The 19,587-nt window shown below is 36.8% G+C and overlaps 1 protein-coding gene across 1 annotated transcript; it reads left to right on the forward strand.

The window, feature by feature from the left end:
* Nucleotides 1–8,194: 8,194 nt before the first annotated feature.
* On the forward strand, nt 8,195–18,779 carry LOC133979031 (G-protein coupled receptor-associated protein LMBRD2B-like). Its single transcript, XM_062417442.1, has 18 exons — nt 8,195–8,318; nt 9,655–9,872; nt 10,070–10,179; nt 10,869–10,967; nt 11,105–11,272; nt 13,131–13,341; nt 13,544–13,618; nt 13,728–13,832; nt 13,948–14,128; nt 14,295–14,476; nt 14,667–14,800; nt 15,098–15,203; nt 15,541–15,638; nt 16,064–16,167; nt 16,473–16,519; nt 17,105–17,213; nt 17,821–17,914; nt 18,045–18,779. The coding sequence occupies exons 2-18, from the start codon at nt 9,699–9,701 to the stop codon at nt 18,106–18,108; spliced, it is 2,061 nt and encodes a 686-aa protein (XP_062273426.1). The 5' UTR covers nt 8,195–8,318; nt 9,655–9,698; the 3' UTR covers nt 18,109–18,779.
* The last annotated feature ends 808 nt before the right edge of the window (nt 18,780–19,587 follow it).

Below are 19,587 nucleotides of genomic sequence, written 5' to 3' on the forward strand. Positions count from 1 at the left end.
CATTGAATCCCTTCTGATGTGTGAGAAAAGAGCAAAAGAGACACAAAGAAATAGTTGAAATACATAATGTGTTTTCATGGACATTTGAACATTTGGTAGACTGTGCACACATTTTTAAGTGTGCCAGTCTCTACACTTTTTCTTGAAATTATAAAACTAGATTGGCTGCCAACTGAGTGGCCTGTGAGGTGTGATGTTATTTACCTTAAATGAGTGTCACCTGTGTCTTTGCTTCATGGATGACATTGGTACTGCACTATTTTAATACTGATGAAAGTGAAATGGTTGAACATTGTCCTCATGTGTTCTTTGAAATTTAAAATTAACAACTTAATAGTATGCTTGGAGATTAATTCAGGGGAAAACTTGTTTTTCTTATGTTTCAGCACATTTAGCCTTTTTCACGAGCATAGCAGTAAAAATAAAGATTGTATTAGTGTTATGACTGTGCAGATTCTCCTCCTCAATTTGATGTCCACTCCCTGTAACAAGAGTAGATGTGAATTTCCTTTCAAATCTTCTCTGATCTCATCTGTATTAATACATGATCCTATTTACCTTCTATCTCATGTGCAACAATTTGACAAAGTTGCAATATCTGCAATAAAACACTTTCTTACCATTTAATTGATTAGAATGAGAAAAAACAAGATAATAAAGTTGTGATCACAAGAAAAGAGGGGCAAAATAAATAATAATAAAGAGGAAATGATAGATCCAGATTTTGAAATGAGTGTCCCCCAGATGCTGATTGATTTTGAACTTTTGCTTCGCCACAACACTTAGTGACCAAACTAACATAGTTCAACATGTAATCTAATTAAATCCTAAACTCTAATAATCTAATATCTGTCATCACAGGAGAATATGATAACTGAGTTACAAGATAAAATAGAGCCTTGTGTGCATGGCCATAGCCACGATTTTAGAAATGCTGAGGTCATAAATTCCCAACCCAACCCCCACACCACATTAAATCAAGCAGCTCCTTCAATAAAATTCCTCTGAAAGTTGCTTTAAGTCTCAACACAACTCACAAAATTCTGAATAAAAAAATAATAAAATCCACCTTTTGTCTCCTTTCTGTTCCCCCTATAATTAACACCACATTGCATTTCACAATGAGTTATTACAAAATTATAGACCCATAAAATAAAGTATGACACACCTAAATTAAAGTGAGTCATCATTACATTATTAGTCAGACCTGTGCTTTGACAAGTCTAAATGTGTGCTTTAATTCCTTCTTCAAAATAATTTGTAGACATGACAAAAACAACAAAAGAATCAAACAAACATAATTGCAGCACAACATAAAAAAAAAAACCTCAAACAAACAACCATGTATTACTAAAAGGACTGTAACTAAACCTAAAATGTATGCAGTAAAGTGTACTTCAGATAGCTCAAGGTTTTGGCACATGGTTTAGGGTTTCCAAGTTATCTGTGCCCTCTGGTGCTAAGCGGAGTGACCAGAAACCTGTCCGAGTCTTCGTAAAATGTGTTTGAGGATGCATTCACTCCTCAAAGAATAAAATATGATACCCTCTTTTCATCTCATCTGTTAATAAAGGATTAAAGTGATAAATGACAGTACAATTAACAAGAGAAGACAATAGCATGAAGGAGAGATGGCTAGTATCTCATCTTATCATAGGTTGGTTTCAGTCTCAACATCTCTGGGTCTGAACTGTCTAACAGATGTGTAACTGGCAAGTTCTTTGACTTTTTGTGCATTTAAGTATTGTTTATTTCTGATGGATGACATGCCTTGATAGAGGTTATTGTCTATTAAAACATGTTTTTTCCCCTGCTAAAGTTTTTTTTTTTTTTTTTGGGGGGGGGGGGGGGGGGATTTTTCAAAGTTTTGAATTGAGGGTCTATGATAGAAGATGTTTTTTGATGTACATATTGTAAAGCCTCTTGAGACAACTTTATGATTTATCACCACATAAAGTTAGCTAAATAAATAAAACTCACTTGACTTAAGAATAGATTGATTTGTCTGTAACCTGGTCCTGAAAGAAATTATATATCTTTTCAGCTACTGTAATGATAAATAAAAAATAAACCTGAAACTTAAAAGTCTTCCATAAATGCAGGTATATGCAGGTATTCTATCTGGTTATCTCACAAATTTACCTCCTCCTGTTGAACTGTGTAATAACGTTTAAGGACATATTCATTAACTCCATCTAGTGGTGACAACTGTATAATATAAAATAAACTGTAGGAGTACAAATAAAGACCCAATCCAGTTGTAATGCAGAGTAATCATCTAAAAAAACAGGATCAGTCTATATTCTGCAATAAACGAGGGACTGATTCCACTCTCACAGCCTTATCAATGAGAATACTGACGAAACAAAATGGCCTGAATGGCCATATGGCTTGTTACACTAATCCGAGAGAGAGAGAGAAAGGGTCATGGTGAGAATGTAGGCTGACAGGTGGCCTCACTAAGCAGTGCTGGTCAGTGCTGGTCGGTTTTATCTGCACTGTAACTGTATGGATCAGTGCAATTAGCCGATCACAGCAGAAACAAGACGGAGAAAGAGAAACAGAGAGGCTGTAAATGGTACAACTCAGCCAGCAGGAATGAACTACTTCTCTACACTGAGCTTAATGACATGAACATTTTTTGTTACTTGTTTTTATATAAACTTTAAACACATTTTAAACCAGATGGAGTATGTGGACGATTTTCTAGAGGATTGGCCAGAATCTCTGGACATTTTTGGGTCAATTTGGTTGGATGCGCTTGGTGTGTCCACAGCAGTTGAAGACTGGTCTATTTGTCTGAATCTTGTGGAACATTTGTGTCTGGACCTGCTGGGCCAGTTGGACTTTTTACTGGAACACAGAGGTGTGTGCTTCAATGTACTGGGCCCGCTGTCTTCTGACGACCCATATGTGTGGATGTTTCACCACATCTAAAATGGATTAAAGATGTGTTTCGTCCTTGGTTGTCTTTTCCTGCATTTCTCCCAAACATTTTCAACCTCACCAGCAGGAGAGCATTTCGGTTCAGAGGGAAAACCAACACTTTCTACCACAACTAATACATTTTAAGAGTGCAAAGTGGCCACCTTATTTCTAAGACACAGTGGATATTTAAGAGTGACAGAAAAGGGGACAGCACTGTCAGACCATTCCTTTTGGTTAATTTTAAGGAAATTTAAGCTTAAAGAGCTTGCCTCCACAACTTCACATCTATACATTAATTTCATGAATTATTCATATGAATGGACTTGATTGTTGTAGCTTGTTAATAATCCAAAATAAATATATTGTCCTGCCGTTGTGATGCAATGTATCATGCTTACTTACTTCATTTGAAGTTAAGGGCTTATTGTAAACTATAACTTCTCCAGAGAGAGTGCTGTTGCAGGCAGCACGTATAAACTGACTATTCTGGGTCAATGTGTAACACTAAATGAATGTGAAGAGTTGTTGATAAACCCTGTACAGGATCAGACATTTTTATTGGATAAAAAGTGTGTCGGAACATGATTGGATTTTTATTGGTTTCAGAGAGCTGAATGTGAACACAATGCCAAAGCAGAGAGTCATCAAGACAGCACACTTCTGCTATGTGCAGCGAGTCAAGATTCATAATTTTTTTGCAAGTTTGCATCTGCAGGCAACTGATGTATTTTATGTATGCTAATGTGTGTGTGAATCTGTTTTGAGATGATAAAACATAATAATATACACCTGAAAACCTGCAGAATTGTGTCTTTTATGTTGTAAATGTTTAAATCAAATTTTTTCAAATACTTGTCATACTCATCATTATAACTGAAGTCAGTTTGATAAAATATATGCTGATGTAAAGTGACACTTTTTCAGTCTAACAAAATATTTATCTTCATCTTATCCATTGCTATTATTTTTTTTAAAACACATAAGTCTTACTGAAAGACTGGTGAAAACATTGGAACAGATGGTGTCAAGTCAATCAATGTCAGTTATAGCCCAAAATTACATATTATTTTTCTTAGAGGACATTACAATCAATCAGTCCTTTAAAGTAGTTGTAGTAAAGTTGTACGTAACAATTGTTTATTTGAGGATTTTCAGTCTGGATTTAGAGCATACCATAGCACAGACAGCACTGCTGAAAGTTACAAACGACCTCCTAATTGCATTGGTCAAAGGAACTCTCTGTACTTGCCTTGTTAGATGTTTGTCCTGCATTTGACACCATGGACCATCACATCCTATTACAGAGACTGGACCATTTAATTGGCATTAAAGGAACTGCATCAAGCTGGTTTCAACTCTATTTATCAGATTTGATTTCAGTTACATATTAACAATGAATCCTCCATGCACACAAAGGTTAGACATGGAGTCCCCCAAGGATCAGTGCTTGGACCAATACTATTCACCTTATACATGCTTCCTGTACTGTAGGTAATATTATTTAGAAAGACTCCACAAAGTTTAATTGGTATGCAGATAATACCCAATTATATTCATAAATGAAGCCAGATGAAACAAATCAGTTAGCTAAGCTCCAAGCATGCCTTAAAGCAATGGTTCGGCTTAATTTCGACCTAGGGTCATATGCACCATGAGGTCTATCTAATCACCGCCTCAGCCCTTTTCTTTCATTTGGTCGCAAAATAGTGGAGTTAGAGGCATCAGCCGAATGGCTTAGTATAGGCGCTAACGGACCCACCAGTGTATCTCGTAAATTATTCCACTAAAAATGCCTGGATTGTTATCAAACTTCTACAGTAGTACAAATAGGGTCTTTACTCATAAATCGATGCATTGGAAAGTTTGTAAGTACACCAGGAATTTATTAAAATAAACACTTTGATGTTTATTTGCCCACTTTGAGGGCCAGTTGTTCCGTACCGTGCTGAAGCACGAATCTCCCCCCTCCCCTGTCCCCCGCTGGCCCGCACTCACATTACCTCAAACCCAAGTGTACTCAAGCACAGCTGCCTCCGACACATTGCGCAAAAACACTCTCATACTCTCATAAAACATGCACAGGTGTGTGTTCGCGATGGACATAAATAGAGTTATTTTGCCTTAATAATGATAAAATAATACACAAAAAATGGTCGGATTGGGAACCCATATATGCATAATGTCTCCACGTTGCATTTAGTGTTGCTTGAAATGACCAGGGCTCAGCTAGTGTTGCCCTTCAGGGATTCCCAGGGATTCCCTGGAAAATTGGCTTCTTATTTAAAATGTCTTATTTTCGGGAAAAATATTAATCCCTAGTGCGCATGCGTGACCAAGTGTACCGTGCTCGAGCACACCTCTTCCAACCGTACCGTGCCAAGGAAGTGTACCATACTCAAGCACGGTACACTTGCACTCACACTAGCCAAATAATCCAGACTTTAGGAGGCAAACGTGCTTGGGCATGGTACGATTGCCTAGTGTGAGTGCGCCCTTAGAAGCAAGTGCTCTCTTCTTTCTTGCTGCTAGCAAAACCGGTTCAGACTGGCAGGCAGAACAGCGACAGTGCGCCCTCTACAGGTTGATGGTTAGCCGCTCTCTGCTCAGCCCTAGACAGTCTTTTCAACAGCACTAGCTCCCTGTAAAATCCAGGGTACAATTTAAAATCCTTCTCCTCACCTATAAAGCCCTTAATGGCCAGGCACCATCATATCTTAAAGAGCTCAGAGTACCCTATTACCCCAATAGAACACTGCACTCCCAGTATGCAGGCTTGCTTGTGGTTCCCAGGGTCTCCAAAAGAAGAATGGGAGACAGAGCCTTCAGTTATCAGGCTCCTCTCCTGTGGAACCATCTTCAACTTTGGGTCCGGGAGGCAGACACCCTCTCTACATTTAAGAGTAGGCTTAAACTTTCCTTTTGGATATAGCTTATGGTTTGTGCTGGCCAGTCTTGCCTTGGACCAGCCTGTAGTTATGCTGCTATAGGCCTAGACTGCAGAGGAACTTAACATGATGCAATGAGTTCCTCTATCCTCCTCACCCTCTCCATCTGTATGCATTTGTAGTATATTAACTTCTTTATTTCTTCACTGTAAGACAGTGTGAGCCATGCATTTACATTCCAGTCCACTGAGCTAAAGAGCAGTAAAAACTAAAAAGGAACAAAGACGTGTGCTTGATGTCATTCTCGTCACCCTGGGTAGTAGTGTTTATTTAACTATATTCACGACACATTCATGTTCCATTAATGCATGTTACTAACTTGGCGTCTTCCTTGGAATTTTTGTATTTTCTAGTCAGGGTCGTGGATAGCCTGGTTATGGTTTGTAAGCTTATTTGGATCATGGTTTTGGACCCCATGCTGGCATGGTCCTATTTGACCCCCATGCCTGCTATTATTATTATTATTAGTCATATGTCTATATTAATATCTCTCAACCCAACCAGTCAAGGAAGATGGCTACCAACCTAGAGCCTGGTTCTACGTAAAGTTTCTTCCCATTAAAAGGAAGATTTTCTTTGCTGCTGTCCCAAGTACTTGCTCATGGGGGAATATTGGGTCCCTGTAAAATAAAGAGTATGATCTAGGCCTGCTCCATGCTTGCCCGGATCTATTATCAATCTGGGCAATTTCCCAGGGGCCCTTAATCAAAATGGGGCCCTCCGTGATGTGAGAAAAAAGATGTTCCTTTTTCTTTATTTTTTTTTTTGGGGGGGGGGGGACAAGAGACACACTCTCTTGATGTTGGTAATTATTGTCACTTTCATGCGAAGAAAATCAAGTTTCATGATTGACTGTTTCATTTCTCATTTTTGACGGATGGGCAAGTGACGATTGGTTAGCATGTCACAATGCGCTGTGGTTCGTTTTTATTGCCCAGTGGAGAAGTCAAAAGAAAGAAAAAAAAGGAAGAGAAACAAGTGGTTGCAATAAAAAAATGTTTGCTGTGAATAAAGTTGTATTAAAGTCGCAGTAAAGAGACTTCAAGAGCTCTGTTTGATGCCTGGAGTTTGAGTTTGTGAAGGAGCTGGACTTTGAGCACCTGATCTATGACTTTGCAAAGGAAAAAGCAAGATAGAAGAACCTCTGATGGTAAGAACCATTATTCTGTTTGTGCATTTAGTAGTATTATCTGTTGTGACTTGGTGATCAGATAATGTAACATGTACATATATATATATATATATATATATATATATATATATATATATATATATAAATTGTGGATGAGTTTATTTGATAAGCTGTTTGCTTAACGTGTTTTGCATCCCTGTGGTGTGATGCTGTTATAGGCCTATCTGTGGGAATTGATTTGTCATGTGCATTATATGTTGGCTTTTGCAGTGTGAAAAGTTGCGTTGTTCAATTAGTGACCCTTTTTTTTAAATCAGCTGTCCTGTGTGTGCCTCAGGATTGCCATACACTGATTTGTGAATGCAGCGTATTTCAGCACTTGGTTTATTGAAGTGTATAGGCAGACCTGCTCCCAGCCCAGCTCAACTATTTATTCAGCCTTTGGCCAATAGGTGTGTGATTTGTCATGTCAGTTTGACTGGAAGCTCAAATAATTAAAGTGGATTTTAATGGCCAGGGTGGGTAATATATCGGGCGGACGTGATTTGTGCGGTGAGACAGTGTGGGGGGTCCATGAGTGTGACCTGGGGGTACTAATCCAGCCTTGGCTCTATGTGAAAAGTTCAAAAAGATAACTTCTTCTGTGATTTAGCGATTTATAAATAAGTTGAAATGAACTTATTTGTACAGCATATAACAACCTTTATCCATAAACAATTAATTTAAGTGATGCAGTGCTTGAAGTGTATGTAGGCTATATAGAGCTTTATAAAAATATTTTGTGGTTTAAGGAATATCTGGTATAGTCACACCACCATTACTACTATATTTTTTGTAGTATTTTCTTGCTATTCTATAAAATAAATGGTCAAATAGATGGATGGAGATAGAATAGATGTTCAAAACAGAATAATAAAAAGGTATATGCACAATATACATCATGTACAAGCTAAATATCCCCTTCCTTATTTAAAAAAACTATATAGGCCTGATTTTTAATAATTCAAATATACATTTTAATGTCATAATATTATGCAATTTATAGGTTTGCATAAGTAAACATGGTTCCAAGGAAATCATGATGGAGACACGTCTGTGCCGGAAGCTGGTAAAGTGTTTCATGTTTGGGACGTCGACTACAATACCCAGAACTCCCTGCTAGTTCACAGAAAGCACGTTTAACGTCGTGACGCAATGTCGTTTCAAAGGTTGTGTACAGTTGTCAGGCTTGACGTCTGAAGAACATGATGTGACTAAATGCAGACTTGTTTACCTTCTTTACAAGCTTCAGCCAGAGAGAAGAAACTAAAAAGGTAAGGTTCACTTCATCTCTTAATGTTATAATTGTAGGTTTTGTTTTGTTGTTGCTGTTTTTAAAGAAAATCTGGGCTAGCGGATATCAACAATCTGGGAGCACGTAGTGACGGAAAAACGTAAACACCGACTATTATAAAAAATCTCTGTGTTTCCATAGACATTAAATGGATAAAATGTGAAAAATAATTAGTGGTCACAAATAAATGAATCGATAAGAATGAGAGCAGTCTTCAATAAAAAGCTATTTAGCATTTATAGCTCTTAAAAAACAGAAAAGTATTGCTTTGATAATTTGACATGTAAAATGCAAGTTAACAAAGTCAAATAATATAATCTTAGTCCTCTGAATGTTTGTGGGAACCAATATTAAACAATGACCATTTTCAATGTGATCCAAGTTTTATTCAGTTTTAGGTTTTTGGATATATCATTTTAGACAATGTTTAGTTTCCATCCATTAATTTACCTCATGAATATCAATAATACTATTGCTTGAAATTAGATTGGAATCCATCACAGTGAAAACAAATCTGCATTAAATGTTGGCAAAGTTATGTTGTGGTTCAGCAATTTAAAAGCAGTTAGATGTGGAAAAACACTGTATTATCTTATAACTGTAATGTAACTTTGACAGAAATTAATGCAGGTCTGATGTTCACTATACTGGATTACACAACTCACGCAAATTTCACATCTAAAGATTTTGATGTTGTAGAAAGAAACAGACAGTATGGTTTGTAGAATGATTAGCTGTAATGTAAAGTTAACTGGAGTTGTAGTAAAACATACACAACCATTCCATTGTTAAGAGTCATTAAGCTTTAAAAGATACAGGATTTTTCACTCCCTTTTTACTCTCATTCATTTCTGACTCTGCTGTTTTATCCCTGATTTTTTTCCATTCCACACCTTCTTCATTGTATTATGTATGTGTCTCACCAGTGCTCAGGTCATACTTGCACTTTGCACTTTACTCTATTCAGAGCAACACTTTTGTGCTATATTCTCAAGCACTTTATTCAGCTGTTCTTTATTCAGCTGTATTAGTATAGTATTGTGTAGTATTGTATTTTATTTCCCCACTGGTCATTTATATCCTTCTCTGATATTGTTGTGTAGGAACGAATGTTGTTGATTACTGTTTGTTTATGTGAGGTTGGGCTTGTAGAAACTGAATTGCCCCTCAGGGATAAATAAAGCTGAATCTGAATCTGAATTTGAATCTGAATCTGAATACTGTTTTCCAGCAGGTAAGAGCTGATATCCAATCAGTTCACCCAATGCGTTCCTCTCTGTTTATCTTTCCTTATCTTTGTCTTTTGCCCCCTCCAGTCTGTCACCATGAGTCTCTGACATCTGCCTGTTCAGTCATCACTATGAGTGGTGCTGCGCTGGCTGTCGTGGTTGTAGTCGTCTTCCTTTTGGCCCTCTACCTCCTCCAGCGCTATGGAGATTTGCGGGGGCAGCAGCGGATGGTCCTCTTAGGGACACTGCTGTCCTGGTATCTCTGCTTCCTCATCGTCTTCATCCTGCCACTTGATGTCAGCACGGTACGAAAGATTGTTTGATGTGTAGAAGACAAGGTTTATTTTAGCCATGTTAACCAGTGTTGCTTATGTATTTTTACATTAAGCTGTGTGTGAGTGTGGTTGAGCTCTGTGTTTATTTACATTGCTCTTGCCTCTGACATCTCACCTGTACCATTGTAATGTGAGTTGAGTGTTTTTGCCTGTGTAAACTTTTTCAGACCATCTACAAGCAATGTGTTCTTGACAATGAACACCACCCGACTTCATTAGCTCCAGCAAGACACACTAATAAGACAGGAGCCAGCTCCTCTCTTTATCCAACTGTAAGGTAAATAAGGCTCACTTTCGTCAAGATTCCTCGGCCAGCCAACATGAAATCAAGTATCAAAAAGACATCAAGTACGAAAACAAACTTTTGTTTTGTTATGACGTTATGTTATGAACATCTGAGCTGCTCATAAGTTGGACGGTTCTAACCTCAACTGTAGTAAACATATATTATGTATTATTATATGTAGGCTTAATTGATCACTTTTATTATATTCCAGTCACTGTCAAGTCCAGTTAATTTGAATGATGATGATGAAATTGTTTTTTCACTGGTTTGGAAAACATTTTTTAAGGCTTTAGACTTACAACATATAACTTAAAGGGCCAGTTTTCCCAAATTACTATTGTCCAAGTTTTGCCCCTGTCATTCTGATCCAAAAAACTGGTTGTGAACTGTTTTCATAGTAGTGAGATTTATTTTTGTAATTTGAAGATCCTAAGTGTATTTCTGTCTTTGGTGACACCAAGTGGTAGTATCCAGTACATTGTGGCAAGCAGCTATGTACTCTGCTATAAGTCAGATGTCTGTTATTACACAGTTTTTTGTGTTTTTTATGTCTTTTAGAGTACCGCACCTGATAAATCCAACTGTATGGCAAACCTTCTGCTAACTTCTGTAACTCTGTGTTACAAAACATATATGCACAATATGCTCACATTGTTTCTACTTGTGCATGTTTACGACAGTGTACCAAAGGTGTGTGAGGAGCCGTGGAGTTATATACCAGATGGCGTCCTACCAGTGCTCTGGAGAGTTGTATATTGGACTTCTCAGTTTCTTACTTGGTGAGATACTGCTCATACTCACAGTCACTTGCTTACTTAAACCTTTACTATAACTGCTGTATGTTGTAAAATGAATTGTGTTTTTGTATATTTACTCTTCGTAATGTGTGTGTGTGCCTTATTGTTTTTCTGGGTAGGCTGCTGTTGCCCTTCATGCAGTCTTATGCACGATCAGGAGCTTTCTCCAGAGTTGGAAAGATTAAAACAGCTCTCATTGAAAATGCAATCTACTACGGTACCTACCTCCTTATATTTATCTCTCTACTCATCTACGTGGCTGCTCACCCACAATGGCAACTCACATGGTAAGTCAGTCAGAAAATAACGTTTTTGGCTTATTTTGTACTGCGGTAGTGTTTCGATCCAATTTTCTTTGTCTCAATTGATTTCCTATTCTGAAAACGAAAATCTGAAAACAAAAAATGGGGCTTTTTAACTTTATTAATATTTGTATCAGCATCTTAAAAACAAAAATAAAGTCTGTTTTCCATTTAATTTTGTTCTGAAAATAGAATTTGGGTTGTTTCCTTATTACAGATGTTCATATATTGATATTTATCTAAATATGCAACATTAAATATGTATATCAGAACATAGATCTGCTTTCCTCCAGTATTTAATTCAAGACAAGATGCAAGTTAGGAAGGAGATGATGCAGTGGTTTCTTCTCTGCTATTCTTGCTATTGTATTGTCAACATGTCTGTAAATTGCCTAGCCATCCTCCAATGTACCTGAAGGACTTTAATATTGGATACTATTTTAGCTGAATATAGTTCATAAAAGGTTGAGTTAAGATACTATTCAGCTGAATTGGAAACATCTAAAGAAAGTATTTTTTTGTTGAAAATTAGATATTGTTAGTTCAAGTTGAAACAAGGTTATAGTACAAATTACTACTATAAAAGACTGATATAATACTATATAATAGAAAATATAAGAGTGTTAAGTAAAGCAAACATCTTCCTAAAGGCAGTTATTTGACTGGGCAGTACAGTACAGCGCACAGAAAGAGGGATGTAGTATTGTCTGAGTTGTGGTACATCACTGCCACCTGGTGGACGGACAGAGACAGTAACTTGTAATAGTTTTCTTTTAAATAAAGGTTGCTGATTGAAACTGATGAGTGAGACACAACTTGTGTGGTCCCCAGCTCTCACTTATCCACTCCCAGTTTCTTGCCATCCTAACATAACAGTGATGAAAAAAAGTTAAATTACAGCCGATTTTCTTATTCTATAGTCAAGTGGACATTTCTCTTTTAGCAGATTAGATTTAATCAACTTTGATCACAGAACAATTAGGTTATTGTAGGCAATTATTGACTGTCAATAGGATCTGTGGCCATGTGATGACATTTATTATTTTCTTAATATTTCTAAAACCATAGTCTATATTCTGTTAATATGTAGACTACATGGTCTTTACTGCTTTCAACCAGGACATTTCTCCACCTGAAAAGATAATTACTGCTAGTTTTTCAGTGGCCATATTTCCAATCAAATAATATGAATACAAATATTAAAACTTTATTGTCCACATGTTGAACAGTGCAAGAAAACTCTCCTGGAACTTGAAGCCAACAACACGCCACCATCAACTTTTATAATATGTGGAGTCCTTGATATGTTGGCTGTTGTAAGTGCCATATAGCTTTTATTATTAATTTGGTCACAGGATGAGGCTACTGTTGACAGATTAGTGGATTTTGCAGCCAATTCATGTTGAAGCTAGAAATGTTTAGAGTTTGAGAACTTACATGGGCGTGGACTACAAACTATAAAGTTTGAAAAATAATAATAGGAGCGTATTGTTCTCTGCAGGCCAATCTGTGCTTATTTATAAACTGGACACAGCCTATGTTTTACTGAACTGTCAATGTTGTAACTGTTGTTTATAATGCTGAACAGTTACGTTTAATATTAACTGTGATGCGGAGCTCCTTATCAAGAAAAATTTAACTTGCGAATGAAAAATGTATTTATTTAAATTCTATTTCATTTTGGAAAATGTGACAAAACCATTTTCTTAAAAAAGCCATGTTGTTCATTTTCCAATTTTTATTTCAGGATAGGAAATCAATTGTGACAAAGACACACAGGTTTGTTTCCTGGGCTGAAATTATGCTTGTGTATTGATTATCTCTCTTTGTAAAACTTGTTTAGGACAGAGCTCCAGACAATCGGCATTACAGCTGCCAACACCTGGGGCCTCTTCCTTCTAGTGCTGTTGCTAGGTTACGGCTTGGTGGAAATCCCACGTTCCTATTGGCTCTCATCTTGCCATGGTTACCTGCTGACCAAGACCTACTTCAAGGCAGCAAAAATGGCCACTGAAAAGGCAGAGGCTGAGGAGAACTTAGCAGATGTTATGGAGGTGAGAGGATGGAAAGATGTGTAGCTGTAGATGCTCCGTCACCTTGCATCTATCCTGGAAGTTTGTGCTGTAAAAGTGTTTTGAGTTTGATTCAACAGGTGCTGAATCAGAAAGTGAATATATGAACATTCTATACAAAACAAAACTATTTTTTGGGCTTTTATTTCTACTATAACGATATTACAATATTTTTCATCATCAGGAAGTGGCAGCTGTCCATGAATCTGTCAGATACAACCACTCTCTCAGGAAATGTGTGGACACTATTTTGACAAAGGTAAGAAATGCAACAGGCCATTTGATCATTAGATGAAGTTAATAATGACAGATTTACAGAATGACTTTGTGTGGGACAGTTTTCATTTTAATGTCATCTTTCATTTCAGTGTCCCACTGAGTACCAAAATCAGATGGGGAGTGACGTGGAAAGCTCTTGTGGTGAACAGAATGTCATTCCCACCAAAAGAAGCCTAGTTAACCTTCATAAAAAAGTTATCATTAATTTTAACATAACACTGTAATTTTAAAGGACATACTGCAAAAAATAAGGCAATTAAATGAAATTTGAATTAATAATCATGTGCTACTGTTGCATGTGTTTTTCAGGTGATTTCTGCAGTGCAGAGGCATGGTCAGACCCAGGTTCAGTGGTGGATTTTATTAGACCAGGCTTTTCATCTTGAAGATGTAGCTAAGAGCCAGAGCAGCCCAACACGACTCTTCGTCCACAGCTCCTCTTCACAATACCATGGCTGGATCCATAGCTGCATCTACACTCCTACAGTAGGTGAGTTCAGTAAATATCTGCATCTTAAAATCACAGTAAGTATATTTACTAAAATTCTGTGCTCAAGTAAAAAATTAAGGTACTTTTACACCCCTACATTACCACAGAGCACTTTGTCCTCTCACCTCCTCTTGTGTTAATCGATGCATGTGTGTGTCGTCCTCAGAGTGGTACTGGGAGTGTATGTTCAGGCGGGGATTTTACAGGCTGCTGGCAGTCCTCCTGGGTCTCCTCTCTGCAGTAGTGGTCTGGTCCGAGTGCACTTTCTTCAGCACGCACCCAGTCTTGTCCCTTTTTGCTGTCTTTATTCAGATGGCTGAAAAACAATACAACTACATTTGTATAGAGGTATGAGGCATGTATTTAGTGAGGCACACAGAAGTGCATGTACCCAAGAAGCCAAAGTTTGATTAAGCAAGAACATACTCATTAAAACATTCTATTTTTATTTATTTTATTTGCTGTGAAAAAAAAGAAGATATACACTCAACAATATTGAATCGATTCAAACACCTGTTGTTCTGTTTCTCTCCACCAGATGGCGTGCTTTGTCAGTATCCTCTTCCTATGTGTATGTGTCTACTCCACAGTGTTCAGGATACGAGTTTTCAACTACTACTACCTGGTGCCACATCACCAGACTGATGCTTACAGCCTGCAGTTCAGCGGCATGTATGTTCCTTATATACTCAGCAATATATTTGTCTCACATTATAGGTGTAAAAGGCACAGCATTCTGAAACACAGATATTATAATACAATAAATGAATTCCTCCACCTCCACATCACGTTTTAGATTGTATTCCTAGCTTGTGTGTTGGTATTTTGATGAATACTCTTTACACCAGTGGAAGCTTTGACAGTAAGCTGTTGTAACCAGTGTTAAAAGGTTCAAAATATGAAGCACAGTTCAGTCCACTGTATGATATGATATTGGTTTACTTCTTGTTTGTTTTTTTCTCTGCTCAGGTTGTTTTGTCGTCTGACTCCTCCCCTGTGCCTTAACTTTCTGGGCCTGATTCACATGGACTCCGCCATTTCACACCAGGACAGAATACAGACATCCTACACGTCTGTGGGTTACACACACACACACACACACACACACACACACACACACACACACACACACACACACACACACACACACACACACACACACACACACACACACACACACACACACACACACACAAACATTCACAAATGCACATATCAACACATACACAGGCATTCAGTAGTGTAGTAATGCACACTCACATTGTACATACAAGCATTACACTTATCACAGATTAGAGCCTTATGGTAAATTTTACAGTCTATGATCACAAAAAAAATGATATGTTGGTGTGTCATATCCTCTGTGCAGCAAAGTAATAAGAAATAATTATTTGTCTGTTTTTCTTTGTCAGATCATGGGCTCTATGCATCTGCTGTCTTTCATATCTGATGGGTTCTACATTTATTATCCCATGCTAATATTGCTGCTCTGCTTTGCCACTTCTTACAAGTAAGATAAAGGGAACACATTGTTGATCAATTCATTTTCATTTTCATTTTCATTTTCATCAGTTTTTTACTTGCTAAGTATGCAAGCATGCAAAGAATGCGTCTTGGCATTTGCTCCCACAAACGCAACATAGAAGAATGAATAAAAATTAAGCAAAAGTAAGATAATATTACAAAAATGAAATAGGACAAAAATAATATTAGAATTGTATTTAAATGTATAATCTATTTACAGAATAGAATCATAATAGTTGTGAAATGGTATATAAAACTGACTGTGCAAAAGAAATGTGGACTGTGCTATGGAGAAAGAAATGAAGTGTATGAAATATATGAAAGTGACAAGTGCAAAAATTAAATGTGACATGCAGTAAATATTATTACTAGAATTGACTGTATTTTTTGCAATTTTGTGTGGCTTTGTAGTCTGGGCTCTCGCTGTTTGAACATTGTGGGCTTCCATCAGTACATTACTGACGATGACTTGACATCTGACCTTGTGGATGAAGGAAAGGAACTCATTAGAAGAGGTAGTTTCATTTGCTCATTGAATCACTATTTCTAATGTTTGTGTTCAGAGGTGCAGTCTCTGTTTGTTTCTTTTACTTACTTTTCTGAAAAGGAGACTTGTTGTGGTCACACACTTGTTGCTAGGTATTTGGTCACATCTATGGCGTTATTTTTGTGTGGCACAAGAACCATACACATCTCAGTTTAAATTAAGAGGTTGCACATTAGAAATTAATTTATATAAAGTACATTGTTTTTTCACACTTTTGTGTGTGCACATGCTTTTCAACAATATGTATTACAATGTTGCTCTTTTTTTTTGTAGAAAGAAGGAAACGACAGAAAACTGAGGATGCAGAAAATCGAAGATGGGTTAGAAATTTGACTGTGATGACTCAGCCTCACATGCAAAGTTTGACACTAAACAAGTGTTTGCACCTTATCTACTAAAAGACAACGTTTTTTTGTGCTCACCTATTGTCCGAGTTTAACACATGTCCCTACGGGCATGATCTGTGACATCACACTGTAACTAGTTTTGAAGCAAACTGGGGTCTAGTATGAAACGTACACAAATGCGATGACGGAACTTGAAGACTCGATGGCACACCTGAGAATGAACTTGTTGCATTCAGCACTTAAACGTTCGAAATGAAAAACATTTTCACAATAGTAGATTCTGAATTTTTCAATGAGGGAGAAAGAGAAGATGCAATTTTTAGGGTTTTTAAATGGTAAACTTTTTTTGTGGAGAAAAAAACATATTAGACACAAGTAACTATTCAAAGCAGATTTTTAAATGTATCTTAAAGCATAGTATTTTACAGTTTTACATTTTACAAACCTCTAAAACACCAAAAATAAATTAAAAAATAAAACAATCCAACCCCAAATCCATCCAACCTATTGGCTCACTAGATCTTGGTATTTATATGCGTGTTTGGTTTTCTGTTTCAGGCTTTGAGGGAGAGATATGGAGCCCAGGGAACTGGTGGGCGGACCAGAGTCGGTTACACCGAGTTAAAGGACAACCAGAACAGCCCTGTCACAGAGATCAGGAGAACTGGTAGGGATTAAACAAAACAATTATACAGAAAATATTTTCTTTGTTGCTTACTCTTGCTACTGAAATTAAAAGAATAAACCATTTAAAACAGTATTTTAATGGATGGCTTGATTTTGTGTTTTATGAACAGGGTAGTTTTAAGAGTTTGTTTATAGATAGTTGACCACTATCCTATGCACGAAACGTAACATCTGCCATCATAGCCAGAGGGCACCCCGGTCATACACAGGAGATAGTCAGTTGGGTTACCTAAGGATAAGCACCATCTACTGACTCTATGTCCCATGCTTCCACAGAAACTTGTTCTCAGCTTCCACCTTTGTAAAACACAAGTCAAAGCAAGTTATCCTACATGCATAATGAAGCATCTTTCGGTCACAAAAAAATCAAGCAAGGCCAATGTGTTGTTCTACACAGGTCCAACAAATAAGATAAATGGTGGTTTTCATGTATATTTCCAGAATCTGCAGACTTTAACCTTTTAACAAGGACCCACATACCATTTCCTATAATGGTTGTGAATGAGGGTCATTCATAACCATCAGTCAACATATACTGAATGTCTGTTTGCTTACAGTAAACTGTACATTGTTCTTTGTCTTTTCAGGTTTCACGGTCACTAGAAGAGATAGAGACACAGAAGAGCAGCAGACAGCTTTACTGCAAGATGATTCCAGTGATGAAGGTTCACCAAATAAAAGGTACATTTATTTTTGCAAATTGAATTGAAGGTATTGTTTTGTTGAAGTTTAATAATAATATGGCCTACAGTGCTAGAGCTCACTATGTCAAACAGGTCACCTCAGTCTCTTACTGTCTCTGTGTCTGTAGACACACAGGAGGACGTTACCTGTCCCTGTCACCCTCTCAAACTGGAATATTTGATGATGTTTAACATACAGAAGAAGAGGACGCAAAGCAAGAACTAAATATGTATATCGTCTTGAGCGAAGTCTGAAAAACAAGAAAAATATCTCATGAAATAAAGAGGATGATGAGATATTGTATGGACATACAATCAGTGAATGGTTGAGAGTGAAAATGTTAACTCTTAGTAAGGGGTTTTATATCCCAACTGATTTCTGTACTGGGTTTATATAGAGATCAGTAACTGTAAAAGGTTTTTTTGTCCAAAGCCTCGACCTATTTGTACACAGCCAGCTCTTTTGAAATGTGTTATTATATTATTTTTTGAGCAGTTGTTTGGTTTATTAGCAACATATTTATACGCCCGCAGTAGCACACATGACATATGTGAAATTCTGGTGTTCTCTTGTTGTCTGACATACATTTCATCTTTAAATTAAATAGATCACTGTGCCTGAAACAAAAACTAAATTAACACAGTTTACATACTCAAAGGGAATATACATCAACAAGCTGTTGTCTGACTTGTTTCTTGTGGGACATTTTGTGTTTATGGACTTTGAATTATATTGGCTCAACAATGTGATTTTTTTGTTGTTTTAATGTAGTTTATAGTACAGCAGATTATTTTTTTCAAGAGTGTACAGTTGTGTGTCGACCATGATAATGCATTAAAATGTCATCATTTTACCCATTCAATTTATCTTCTGTTGGACTATAATTGACTTTAATGTAATGCACCAGTACATATACATACTGTCTCATGAAGTTCGTCAACTGTTTAATGTTCCTCATCATAAAAGGTAACATATAATCTTGTTTAAGTAAGACTAAATGAAAAGTAAAAACTGCTGAGGTAGTTGCATCTGCTCTTCATATGCATAGTTATTGACAGCCAACACATCTCTAGACTAAAACATAGAAAGATAGATATATTTTATTTGTCAGTCAGATTATCCACTATACACTGCACATACGAATGATATTGTGTTGCAATGGCTCAAAAGACAGTGCAGAATATTAGAAATAATAAAACAGGAGAAAATTAAAAAAAATAATTTAATGCATATATTTTGATTAATTATTAAGGACAAATGATGGCTCAACAAATCTCCCAAGGAACAAATTATATCTTTGAAGTCAGACTAAAATTTATTTTAATTTATTTTTCAATTAATTTAAATTAACAATATTTTAACCCTTTCATCCATGAATTATGATAACCTCAGTCAGGATGTTTTCCCTAAATGTTTTTATTTCTCTTTAGGCATGAACAAATATTTGAACTTCTTTTTTTTTTCTTCATCAAATTACATTATAATAACATAAATCAACTGATTACAAACAAAAAGGTTACTGCAGATGAAGTGGTGGTGTATGGGATGACGCGCTAGTGTCCACTGTGGTGCTGAAGTGCAACTATGCCATCAAAATCCATGCATAAGAAAACCGCTTTTTGAATATCCGTCCACTGTGATGACCACTATGCGTGAAAGGGTTAAATACA

Source organism: Scomber scombrus, chromosome 4 (genome assembly GCF_963691925.1).
Source record: "Scomber scombrus chromosome 4, fScoSco1.1, whole genome shotgun sequence".
Classification (NCBI taxonomy): Eukaryota; Metazoa; Chordata; class Actinopteri; order Scombriformes; family Scombridae; genus Scomber; species Scomber scombrus.

Coding starts and splice junctions, on each gene's coding strand:
- LOC133979031 (XM_062417442.1), top strand. CDS start 9,699: ATGAGTGGTGCTGCGCTGGCTGTCGTGGTTGTAGTCGTCTTCCTTTTG. Junction 15,204..15,540: donor TACAGACATCCTACACGTCT/GTGGGTTACACA, acceptor TTTCTTTGTCAG/ATCATGGGCTCTATGCATCT. Junction 17,214..17,820: donor CACAGAGATCAGGAGAACTG/GTAGGGATTAAA, acceptor TTGTCTTTTCAG/GTTTCACGGTCACTAGAAGA.